The 13,026-nt window shown below is 42.6% G+C and overlaps 1 protein-coding gene across 7 annotated transcripts in view; it reads left to right on the top strand.

Annotated features, from left to right (window-relative positions):
- Positions 1 to 204: 204 nt before the first annotated feature.
- The window catches only part of KANSL1L (KAT8 regulatory NSL complex subunit 1 like), a 63,072-nt gene continuing 50,250 nt past the window's right edge, over positions 205 to 13,026 (top strand). For 4 of the 7 annotated variants that reach the window (XR_005257641.1, XM_038143447.1, XM_038143450.1 and 1 more), the window contains exons 1-2: positions 205 to 366; positions 6,748 to 7,853. Coding sequence is in view for 6 of the 7 variants with exons in the window: in XM_038143447.1 (XP_037999375.1) it covers positions 6,778 to 7,853 (1,076 nt within the window). In the remaining variant the exon portion in view is untranslated. Of the gene's footprint in view, positions 367 to 3,379; positions 3,439 to 6,747; positions 7,854 to 13,026 lie in introns of all 7 variants that reach the window. The other 3 variants (XM_038143448.1, XM_038143446.1, XM_038143449.1) reach the window with 3 other exon arrangements.

The raw sequence follows: 13,026 nt of genomic DNA, 5'->3' as shown, positions 1-13,026 counted from the left end.
AGGAGGTTTTTTCAGCTCTTTTCCCCTGCTTGAAGCGGTGCGGAGCGGGAAGCCCCGCTGCCCCCTCCCCTCCCACACGGCCCCGGCGCGCGGGGGGGGCCAGGGGAGGGCGGTGTCCTCGCGTCCGGCGGGGCCCCGCCAATGGCGGCAGGCCACGCCCCCCGGCCGAGCCACGCCCCCCGGCGTCCCGGATTGGCCGCGCTCCTCCCCCTGAGGAGCGGGGGAGGCCCCGCCCCGCCGCGCTGCGCTTTAGCTGGGCGCGGACTCTTCAAGAGCGGCAGTGTGAGCCGTGGCGGGCGCCGTGCCGTGCGGGGTTGAGGCGGCGCCGGCGCCGGTGCCGCTGCGGAGAGCCCGCCGGACGCGAAGGCAAGCGCGGGGCGCGGCGCGGCGGGGCGCCGTGAGGCGGCGGGGGCACGGAGGGGCCGGGCGGCGGTTGGTTCCCGCGGCGGGAGTGGCGGGTGCGCATGCGCGGGGTGGGGGCGGGGCGGGGGTAACGGTCCGTGCGCGCGGCGGGGCGGGGCCGGCGGCCGTGAGGCGGGGGCGGGGCCCGGGCGGGGGCGGGGCCGCCCCGCGTGTCCCAGCCGGGATTTAAACCGCGGATGGAAACTTCCCGCTGGAATCGGCGGCCGTGCGTGCCGTGCCTCGGGGGGACCCCAGGCTGCGCACCGCTTGCACGGCTGGACGCTTCGGATGGAGCAGTTAGCAAAGCTCTGGGGAGCAGCTCTCATCCAGGTCCTGCAGCCTGCCCTGAGAGCTCCTCTGTGCTCCTGAGCTAGACTTTCCATCCGCCTTTTGCAAAATGAAGCATCTCCCCCCCTCACAAAAATGTAGCAGTGACTGAGGTATTCCGTACCTAGCCCTCTCTAATGGGAAGCAAATTAAAAATGGGAATTTTCAATTTCCAGTTTGCAATGTGAACCACTTAAAAAAAAATCCAAGTTATTAAAGTATGCCTTTTGTCAAAGGGTAAATACTTCCTTTTTGCGCTAGTTCAATAAAAAGGAAATACTAAAAATTACACGGAAAGCAGTCTGTGTGCCTTAGGACTCTCCTGCTGTATTAGTCCATGGCTTGAAATCCTGGGGAATGTTCTGAGGAACTTAAATTCCAGTCATCTTAATTAGTGTCTTAAGTGTCACTATAAGACAAGAAATGACGACACGCTCACTGCTGCTCTCAAGGTGGAGAAAAAAGGGAAGTTTATTTTCTGACTCCAACATTATAGTTTTCCAAAAGTGACAGTGGATTGGAGGGTGACAGTGCCACCTCTCTCCAATGACACTGAGCAAACCAACAGTTCATCAAATTTCTCCTCCTCCCTAAAAGAATACAAAACAATAAGTTATTCACAGAATTGTGTGAGAAAGTTTGTTACAAGAATATAAACATCAGAAGGTTTAAAAAAAATCTTTAAAAATCGCGGGGACACTTAAGAGCTGAGTGGGTCTCATTTAAGACCAGGTTTTCTAGCCCTCTCTTTAAAGGCTGAAATTCAAAAGTATCACTGAAATGTTGATACAGAATTTATAAGGAAATATACTGGAAGGGATTGCAGATGTTTATGTTAGAGACACATGTGCAGCTTTCTTACAGAGTCACCTGTTGTACTACAAAAAAGCATTTAGCATCTATTAAAAACTACTTCAGATGTTGCTTTGCAAATATGATGTTATAGACTGAAGAAGAATTAGCTGGTGATGGGGTAGTAAACCTGGAAGTTATATAGAGTCTCTGTTCAGAAGCAGATCTGCACAAGGAGGAGAACAAACCTGTTCAGATATTTTAATGAGTCGTGGATTGTACCATGAGTTAGTACTGATGAGCTCCACTTGAAGTGCCTCCTTTTGGATGTTTTTTGTGATTGAAAAAATAAAATTGGGTGGTCTGCCTTAAATGGAGATCTCTTAGTGTTCAAAGAGAGATCCTTTTTGGGGGCAGGGTGTGCTGTATTTTGGTGGGGTTTTTTGGTTTGTTTTTTTGTTTTTTTTTTTCAAGTAGGAGGAATTTGTGCAGGAATCTTCTGGGGTGTACAAATCACTGGAGTGTTTTGTCTGGATAGTTGTGCCTGCACACAGTGAGCACTGCTGAAGGTGGAGACTCCCCACTAATCCTGTTTGGCTTTATGGGTTTTTTTCCCAATCTATTATTAGAACAAAATACTAAAATGCTTAAATACACATCATGAGTAACTGGTCTGCTTTTGAAGTGCAAACAAAAGCTGCCTACTGAAATGATTTTTTTTTTTCACTGCTAAAGGCTGGTCCCAGGTGTGTTATTAAACATGGGCTTCTTTCCTTTTCCTTTCATACTCCTTTCCAGGACATGCCCAGTGGGACCAATATCTTTTTTACACTCGTTGCTGCAGACTATTCCATGAGAAAATTCAGACTGTGCTATCGAGCTGTTCTTGCTGTTTTTAGAAACCACTACCGTCCTGTAGGTTTTCCAAAAATTGGGAGGGGTAGTTAAAGGCTGAGCAGTTAAAGGCTGAGGGATGCCTGCCACCAGGCAAGGCTGGCAGAATCTGGCCAGGCTCAGGTCCCGCGTGCTGCACTCTGCTGAGGCAGTGCTGCAGCAGTGCCTGCCTGCCAGAGCACTTTATTTTTGTCCAGTGATTATCAGGAAGGCTGCCCAGGAGGAGCTGGCTGGGGATTACAGGACAAACAGCACAAAGCTGTAGGAAACCAGGTTTTGGCAGTTGTGTTTCAGTTTGCTTTTGTAGCTGCCCTCTCTTCTGCAGGTTGTCTCTAAGAGGCCTTTAAACAGGTTGAAATACAGTATTTTTGAGCATTCTTGCTGAGATTTATTTTGGGTGTTTCACCAGAGGCTGGTTGCTGTCAGGGACTTTACTTTGCTTTTGAAATGCCATCTATGCAAGGAATAAACAGTGGAAGTTGGCTTATCTGAAGCACTGTTAATCTATGACTGGAAACAGTCATATTCATTTGAGATGTTGTTTGTAGGCTTCCGAGTTTCAAAACAAAAAGAAATAATCGTTAAAATCTCCTTCTGGTCTCGAGGAATCTCATTATTAAGCAGAAAATTGAAGGTGTTTATGATGAGGAAAAATGACTCAATTTACAAGGAGAGAAGGCTGCTACAGAGGAGCTTTAAAAAGCCTCCTGCGAGTGGAGTTTTACTGTCATTGGAAACGAAAAGATCACAAACAAAAAAATCCACTAAAAGACAAAGCAATCCTCCCCCCAAGCAAAAAATCCCCCAGAACACTGTCTGCAGTGTTGTGTAACCAAAGTGATAGCGTTATGCAAGGGGGAGAAGAGTCAAAAAGTGAAAGGACTGTAAACAAAAGCTGGGAAGGGAGGGAGTGCCACCCTGTGTGCTGAGTTGTGGCTGGGTTTTGTTGTGTTTCTTTTAATAGGGTGCTGCTAATCACAACATGAAGACGCTCCTTTCAGGATTTAGGCAGATTCTGTTGAGGTAAGCCTTGCAGGGAAAGGGTATAAGTGTGAAGGGAGGACAAAGAAATCGGCAGAGGGAGAGGCAGAGGAGCAGGAGCCCCTGGGGGTTAGGAACCTGTAGCTGCAGTGGTAGACGAGAGCGTCTACAGAAGGTAGTTTACCTTCTGTGGTAAACTGCAGTTCCCAGCTAGATCCTCCTGGGTAATTAAAGCATTAGGGGAGGATAAGCATAAAGTCACTTTAAACATCAGCTGCTTAACTGTGTATATCTGCTACTTGTTTCTTCCCTTCCCCAGTACTTATTCAATGTCAGTTTTTCTTTTTACAGTACTTTTTACTCTTTCAAGTGGAGTGTTTATTTAGTAGATGAAAAGCTGTTTGCCAGTTTAGCAGAATTTTAACTGTGCTGGTTTTGAAACCTCAGGTAATACACAATGCAAAAGAAATCTGTGAAATGGTTTGCCTATGACAAAAAAGCTTTTCCCAGCGGGAAAATGCTTTTCTGGTATGCCATTTTGCAGTACTTATCTTCCCTCCCTCTTTGCCTTTATTTTTCCCCCCTCCAAGATAGACGGTCTTGCTCTGGAAACTCACTTCCAGTATGGGTGGAATTAAATGATTTTTGCGGCTTTCTGCCAAAATTAAATAAATGTGTAAAAATGTAAATTGTGTAACTTTTGTCAAGCCAAGTACTTGTACTAAAATTTGTTTATAATTTTTTTGCAGCAGATACTTTGTCTGGCTCCTGTACCTATGACTTTTTTTTTGTGTGTGGGTGTGTGTGTGTGAACTTCTTGGAAAAGTACTAAGGGCTGGACATTGTGGCAGTACCAGCTTTTAAAAGTTCTTTTTGATGTCACTGTAGTGAGATGAGCACACCTGAATGCCTCACACTGTCTTCAGGGCAGAAACATTGTATGAAATTTCCAAGTTGCTGGGTAAGGGGTTGTTAATTGTGATTTCCCTGTTTAAAATAATATTATTTATTTTTTACCTGCTTTGTAGTTTAAACATACTTGGTCAGGCACTCCAAATGAGTGATTTGTCAATGCTCTTTAGTTCAATATTTGTGTTCCATATGAGGGTGCTTTGATTTTTTTCCCCTCTTTCCCCTAGAAGAGTTAAAAAGAAGTCCCCCAGATTAAAAAAAAAAAGAAGAAAAATAGGTAATGATATTCATTGCAATTTTGGAAATTTGAAACTGTACCAAAAGGGTATTTGAGGAAATGTGATGGAGTTAAAAGACAGCACCATACATAATGTTTTGTGCTGCCAGTTCTTTGAATAACCTCCATCTTCATGGAAGTATGTCATCTACATCTCCAAAGTTCTTTTTTTGCCTGAACAGCTGCACTGTGTGTGGATGTTTGCTGGGTTTCAGGAGGAGCAACCTGTGCCTCTTGAACCACTCAGACTAAGGGAGGTAGATGGTAAAGTTTGGGACAATTATAAATACATTGCTAGGTGCATGTAGATCCCAGGCTGATGGTGCTCTTCTTGGAGAGCCTCTTGGAATTCTCAGGGAGAGGTCAAACACAGGGACTCCTGAGCTCACATTAACCCCACAGGGGAAGTGTTCAGTATTCTCTCCTTATGCTCTGACTTGCTGTAGTTATTTAGGGCTGGGGAGGCCTTGATGTCTGAATTCACTCTCCTTTGGATTTACAAATTTGCAGGCCTGCTAGCTTTTGCAAGAGGAAAGACACAAGTCAGCCAGGTGCTGAGAGCATTACTGAGTCACCAGAGCTTTAGGATTTGGGGCTCCAGCTCTCAACAGTGCATTCCCCTGTCTGATCCTAGAACGGGTACTTCCTGAACAGCTGTCCACTGGGAGGACTTTGTGCTGAGCTCCTCTTAAGGCTGAAGTTATTTGCTTATTTATAAAGGTTAAAATCCTGGGGATTTTGATGGTATCATTTGCAATTAGCAGTAAGACCACCAAACCTGGTGATGCTAGGAGGGTGATGTGCAGAGATGAAAACCTTGTGGATGAGGTACACATGGAGCAGTGAAAGGTGAATAAAGCATACAGAGAGTGGTAAGGCAGTACTGGACCATGTGGCTCTCTATGTTCTGCTTCATGTTTTGAGGGTTAAGGAGCCAAGTATCCAAGCTGGTATTTCTCAGCTCCCTAGGTTTCCACATCTCACTTTAATGTTTGCACCTTCAGTGTAAAAAACCTGTAGTTGTAAACAAGCTAAGGCTTCAGACAGATCTTTTCTTAAGATCCATATGTGGTAGTCTCAGAATCATTGACCTCTTATGGGATCTGTGCGTTGAAAATTGCTGAGCTAGGCAGTTGCTGTGGAGATCAAGGAAACTGGAGACATGAAAAGGAGGGCAGGGGAAGTGCTGCTCAACTAGTACACAGTTCAACAGAATTTACTGTGGCCTTGCTGTGCTGCACTCACTTTTGCTACTGCTCTCATATGGTTTCTGATTTTGTCTCTAGCTTCTTAATGAAGAGCTGACAGGAACTTACCTTTCAGGCTTCTGCAGGCCATGTTCAATTAAATCATTCATTTGGTTTATTTAATCATCTCCTAAACAAAGCTGTAAGTACTGTGCAAGTGATTGCTGTGTGGAATACATACAGTATGACTTGGCAGCATAGCTGCTGACAAGAAGGAGTGAAGGTTGACATTGGTCTTCTGATCCCAAAGTCTGGGGGCCCTTTGTTAATTGGCAAGCCACAAGCAAAAGGATTTGTCAAGGAGAACTGTCATTTCTCAATTTGTTATGAAAAATAATCTGTATGTGTTACACAGACAGTGCCTGATGAATAAAGAGTGATATCCTAAGGCACAGGAGAGAATTCTTTTTTAGTAGGAAACATTAGAACATAGAGGTTTCTATTTTGAAAGCATTAGCCTTGTTGATTGGTTTCCAATGTGTATTTATAAGAATATATAACAGTTCATCAAATGCTTTCTTTATATAGATTTACAGTAAATACATTTCTCACAATGCTGCTAGTCACATTGCTCAAGGTCATGTTTTTTAGTTTGGACAAGGTTAGATGACACACCTGAACTCTTTGGGTCTTATTTCTCAGCCTGATAGAATCAAAAATGAAATGAGGTATGAACAGTTATTCCCCTGAGATGTAAAGGCTTTCATTGTGGATGGAACAGCCTCTGAATGAAATAAAAAACAGAAAGGGTGTTCTTGTTTGACTTGGGAGGCAACATAGTCTGTGTTCTTTAGATAACGTCCCTTTTTATGGAATTTTTGAATGACGTTGAGAGAATGAAATGTCTAACAGAGTTGTTGTATTTGTACTGTGTCATGAAAATGAGGAAATTTACATGGCCCATGTTATTTTCAGGTTTGCTGTAAACTACCTACCGTAGCTATAATGACACCAGCTCTCAGAGAGGCAACAACAAAAGGTCATGGTATCCACTTGTCACCTTCTTTGTCCTCTAGAGCTATGGAGTCTGATACAGCTTTGTGCATGGAAAATTCCAGAGCAGTGGAAGAGAAGATAAAAGAGGACTCCATCGCACGGATTACTTGCTCAGTCCTGGGGTTCCCCACTGCTGAGCCCAACCTCAGGAATGATATCTTCAGTGTGCAGCATTTTGGTTCCCCACCATCCTCCAAGTGCTATCAGTCTGTCTTGTTAATGAGTACAAATTCTGCGTTTAACAACAAAACTGGTAAGCAAACAAAAGCAGGAGAGCCTGGCTGCTCCAAGATGAGAAAGTCATTACATAATGGGGCTGACACATCACTTGGTCACATTAGTCACTCAGAACCTGAGCAACAGGTCAAAGGGGCAGCGTTTTCAGAGACCACATCTCCAAACTTGGCAGGAATGCGGAGACTTACAGGCTCAAGTGTAACTGAATCCAGTAACGCAGAAGAAATGCAACTTTTAAATGGTAAATGGTACAAGAAGAATGGGGTTTTGGGTAGGGCTTTGGAAGTCTGCACTGAAACAATAAAAGGGGATTTATTACACCAAATTCTTCACGGGCCTTCAGAAGGGATTTTGAGCTGCACCCAGGAGGAGGTGTATGCTCGCTTACTCCAGTGTGTCACTAAGCAACAAATGGAAATCAGTCGCGCCAAAAGAACTCAGAAGCGTTTACAAATGCTCCTGGCAAAGCACGTTATCAAACACTGCGATCAGCAGCTGAAATGCTTTGTGAAACATCAGCTTCAGAGAATGAAGGTTTTCCATGAGCCAGCTAGATTTTTGAGCAGTGGCTCCCTCAGATGCACTGAAGGTTGGCCGGAAAACAACACAACTCCTTCGGAGAGTAGTTTGGGTGTGGATGTACAGAACGGAGTTAGCGTCGCACCAGGTGAAATCCGGGGCTTTGCACTTTCTACTGGAGGGCTGCTGTCTCGTGTGGAGAAGGACCTGGACTCTGATGCAACGTGTAGCAGCTCAGATGAAGATGGTGAGGAACAGACTGTGGAAGCGTAAGTGTTAAATTCCTGCTTAGACTCATGTGCTTACTTACAAGTCAGGATGGAAGGGTCTAGACCTACAGATTCCGTCTTGTGTGAGTAACCTCACTCAGTAGACAGTCTTACTGAAATCAGCAAGACTGACAGTGTGAGCTGGGTTTGGCAGAAAGTAGGAACTTCTAATTAATGCATTTAAGGAGCAGTTGCTTTACTGGATTGCAGAGAACTAGAGTTTGTACTGCACTCTCTCACTTTGCATTGCATCAATACTGCTAATACTTGAATGGTGCTGTAAATCAAATAGTGATCGCTGTAAATACTTGGGGCCAGAATGAAAATAATTTTAATTTTACTCTGGAGTTATTAAGAATTAGTCAGTATTAAGATCTTTAAATCCACTATGTTGTGATAAAGAGTAAAAATTAAAAATTGTCATCTGATGCAGGTATCAAGCCATCCAGTATTTGGTGATTGGTATATTGAAAAAGTTTGGTTCTTTAACTTTTAATTTAAAAATATTAATTTACTTCCTGAAGTCACTTGCAACTATGAATGTAGCTAGCAATGGAGTTTTTATTATTGCTGGTGTCTTTTTCAGGATGAACCAGAGGGGAATTCCTATCATTAACTAGTAGTGTCTTAAGTTGGCAGGAATCCTGTCAATACAAATTGCAAATCAATATTGGGTAAGAGGAGATAGTAAAATTGCTCTCAGATAATGGTATAATATTTTTTTCCTTTTTTTTAACCTCTCTACTGCTACACTGTTAACACAATCTCTTCAGTCAAGAAACTTTAGAAAGCAGTGAAAGGACAGCTGCTTTCCTCTTCCCAAAGCTGGAGACCATGTCTTAAGGTTTGTTGGGATATAATAGTCAGGACTGTGATACACAGAAGAGAGCTGCACACAAATGCAGCAGCTTGGTGGGAACTTCATCATACCCACATTTCTCATGGGCTCCTGTAGATAGTCAGGACAGGGTTTGTGTTTACTGGTCTTTCCCTTTACCTTCTGCTGTTAGAGAGTGTTTTGAAAAAATAAATTAAAAAATACTTAAAAACACTTACTTCCCATTCTGCTCCCTGAAAAGCATAATGCTCAGAAGAAACCAAGTAAGCTTCTGAAACTGGAAGAGCTTTGCCCTGTTACATATTTATAGTTTCAGTCTAGCAAGGCTGTATCAAATCTGCTGTGTTATGCTGAGCTCTGTAGGTCTGAAAAACAGAGGAGAAAATGTTTTCATTTTTTTTACGTGTTGTCAGAATGGTAAATACTATGCTGAAGTCCAGCCAAAGCATAATGGCTTGCCAACTAAGTTAGAAATACCTTAAATATTTGAGTTTGCAAAATAATTATTCTTTTGAAATATTTTAATAATAAACATCATTTGGGCTCTCCCCAGCATAGGAGAATCCACATTCTTCTAACTGAAATATTGAACTTCTAATATCTTTGTTCTAGGAATCTTCTCTTGTGATTACAGGAACTGAAAAAGAAAACTCTTGAGAAGTTCTTGATTCTTGAACAGCAGTGGATAATGTAAAACTTGGACCAAAGTTTTGTGTGATGGTTTTCTTTTTTTCTTCCTGCTAGGGGCACTTGAATTTCTAACTCCCCCTGCCAGTCCTTTACCTTTGCTCCTTCTTGTGGCTTTTGGCAGTTATCTTTCCACTTAAGGCTTACTCAGTTTACTTTGTTGCACCGATGAAAATATCCACAGAGGATTATTAAGTGCAAACCCGTCGCCTTTGGCTCAGGAAATCCCCAAGCTGCTCTTGCTGGGAGCTGAGGAAATGTTCATATTGCCGGAGAAGCGCTGCTGCCTCCATGCCTGCACTGGTGTAGCATTGTTATCTCAGCTATTGCTGGGAGGCAGCCGAACTGGGTAAGATGATCTGTGGTCTGACTCAGTGTGGCCTTTTATTTTGGGTTGTTTATTCTTCTCCCTTTCTTTATGTTCCTGCTGATGAGCAGTTGTTCAGCAGCAACAGCAGCCTTGCCGCATTGGCAGGGAGGGAATCACTGGAGTTTGAGGTGTGCTGCTGGGCCAGCAAGCTCAGAGTTAAAAGTACTGCCTGAATTAAGCAAAAGTCTTGTCTGTGTGCCTAGGCTGAGGCAGTGCTTGAATTAACATGCAGTGAGACAGGCTGTCTCTTATTTGAAATTATCATTATCTTCAGCTCAGAATATTTTTCTTATTTCTCCAAGCCTAAGATTTGCCTTTGTGGCTAAAATGCTGCCCTTTTTCTTGGAGGTAACAAAGATAAATCAGTTATTCACCAGTTCAGCTGGTGAGAGTTGCTGTTTCCTTGCCACTTTAAGGCCTTCTGGATTGCCTTTCATCTGGACAAAAGAAACAAAGTTAATATCCATTTTTATTTCTGCTGAGTGGATTTACATGCTTTGAATTGCCTTTCTCTCCTTGGGAATTGGCTCTAAAGTGCTTTCCAGAAACAATGGGATCATGTAGGTGAGACAATACTCATTTCCTCACCTGTATGGACATTTTTAATTTTCATAGTGAGGGCTTTTATTCCAGACTCCTCTGTGATAATCTTCATAATATTTAACTGCAGTTACTGTAAGTTCAAATAATATAGTGATGAATGGAAAGAATGTTTTGGTTCTGCCCATAGCTCAGTGTACTGATTGCATTTAATTTGAGGGTATAATCACGCTGGTGACTGATCACTGTTGTGACTGTGGTGTTTCTCATTCTTTTTGTGGGGGGAGGAGGTATCAATCCAATGTGCAAGGCAGGGAGGAACCTGCAGTTACCATGTCTGCATGAGAACAGTCTGTTTCCCATCAGGAGGGAGAAGTTGATTCCAGCTCCAATTCCTCATGCTACATAACAAACCTGGAGTTATTTTTAGCCTTTTGAACCTGTTCATTCTCATTATCCTGAAAAGAGTTTTTCCCAATGAGTATTGACATAAGCTCTTCTGAGCTGTATCTCAGTGCTTTGTGGCTCAAGTAAGATTGTCTCTATCCATCTATTTCAATACCTTTGTTGTTCAGTTGCAAATAGCTGTTGTAAGATATTTAAACCGTTGTTCCTGCATTACATACATTCTGTCCTCAAGACAAGAGAGAGATCCTTGGTCTGCTGGTGGAGGCAATTCACAGTACTTAACAAACTTCTCTAGCTCCTAGAGTAATTGGAAAGGCTCATCTCATTTCAAGAGTTTAATCAAAACATATTTTATTCTTTTGAGAGTCTACTAAAAAGAAATATGAAAAAACAATTGGCTGTCTTCAGGACCTTTGTCATTTTGCTACTCCTGTCAGCTCATGAATGTCTCTAACCTGTCAGTTTTCATAGCACCACATTTCCAGCAGTACTTTTTGTTGTATTTTAGGCCGTTCCTTCTTTTGGGCATAGGGAATTCTCTCAGGGGATGTGGTAGTCCTTCTCTGTAGTTTCTCAAAGGCAGCTTTTAGGTGCTGCTCTCTGGCTCAGTGTTAGGTGTTAGAAACCAGAGCAGGGTACCCAAGGAAGGCAACACAAAGCTGACCGTGAGTAATTCCTTTAGGGATTCATAACTAACACTTGATTTGCAACACAGACAACATTTCACCAGCTGGATTTACTTGAAACTTGTTGATCTTTGTGGTTCCTGAAGATGAAAGATTATACATAGAAATAGTTATAGATTTCAAACAAGGTGAATTGGATGATGATGTGAGCTCAAAGGTTTTTCAATAATACAGCTCCACTCTGGCAGCAGTGTGTATCCTGCTAGGCCAACTCCTCATTCTTACTGATGTATTTGTTGTCTATTCCTGATGTATTAGGAAATACAATGTACCACAAAGAGCTCTGATGCTCAGGTAGTCGTTTGGGAAACCTTTAAAGTTGCAGAGTGCAGAGTTTTTCTTCTGTGTACACTACATATGCGATCTTCCAGAATCAAACACATCACTGCGGTTCTTTGAAGAAACAGCTGCTCACTCCATCAAACAGTAGTACATGCCTCTAATCAATTAGACAGAAAACCTGCTTGCAGTAGATTTTTCTGCAAAATAAGTAGCACTTTGCACTCATGACAAATCCTGTGCCTTGTTTTCCCAGTTCTCCTTTCTCTGTCCAAATACAATCCTTTTGCGTCGTTTGGTGGGATTTTCCCTCTGAAATGTTTTCATGCCTTTCCCTCTGATTTCTGAAAGACATGTTTTACTGATTATCCTCCAGCAACCTCAAGCCTGACGAAGAGGCACTGTTATATTTTTCCATGCCCACAGGATTTGTTGTGCCTGGAAACTTTTATAATGAATGTGAAGAGATAGTAAATCTTTCTCTTTTTTTTTTCTCCTTTATTTTTTTGCCCCTTAGATTGCTAGTTGGAAAGAGAAGATGGGAAATCTGCTTTTAGTACAAACATGTGATGGGGAGGGGAGCATTAAGCAGAGAAAATACAGGAAGGAAGAAAACATTATGACTAGTATCTCCAGATTTAATCTGTTTGTTCTAGATTATTTTCCATTTTTCCTAGCATTTTTTTCTTGTGGCTAACGGAGCAACATCAATGCAGTTCTGTGGGCCTGGCTATACATGGCACTGCTTAAGGGACAGGGTTTATTGCAGGTCTTGGAGCCACGTTATAAAGGGAAGCTGTTTGTTTTTGCAAGGTCAGGTCCTAATTTTCCACACTGAGCTGTAATTTCACTTCATGCCTTCACTTCATGAGAACTGAATTATGAGTTTGGGAAGGGGAGGAAGAGAGTCTGCCAGGACAAAATGCTGCTCTTAGGCACAAATCCCACTTGTTTCCTGGTTTTAACACCTTTTTAGTTTACAAGTCCAGGAAATGTCTTATTTGCATGGAAGATTACTATGAGGGCTTTTGAATAAGTATAAATTCATTGGTGCAAATAATATGCTGATTTAAGAATGTTTTATATGTTGCTTTTTCAAGAATTCAATTTTCTCAGTTCTTGGCTCCTATCACTGGGATGTGGGAGGAGAATGAAAGAAAAGATAGCTTTACATTACCTTCTGTTTTAACTCTCAGGATACATATATGATCTCAGAATATATTTAACCTCACTTGGTTGGGTTTCCATAAGATGAATTAATAACTTCTTCAGGGCCCCACATGCATTTACTGTTTTGCTTTAGAGATCTCATGTGCAGCAATAAAAACTTGCTGTTGAGCAGGACTTTGTTCTCACAATACCAGA

Source organism: Motacilla alba, chromosome 7, assembly GCF_015832195.1.
Source record: "Motacilla alba alba isolate MOTALB_02 chromosome 7, Motacilla_alba_V1.0_pri, whole genome shotgun sequence".
Classification (NCBI taxonomy): Eukaryota; Metazoa; Chordata; class Aves; order Passeriformes; family Motacillidae; genus Motacilla; species Motacilla alba.
The sequence above is the reverse complement of the archived record's forward strand: the minus strand, read 5'-3'. Positions and strand labels throughout refer to the sequence as shown.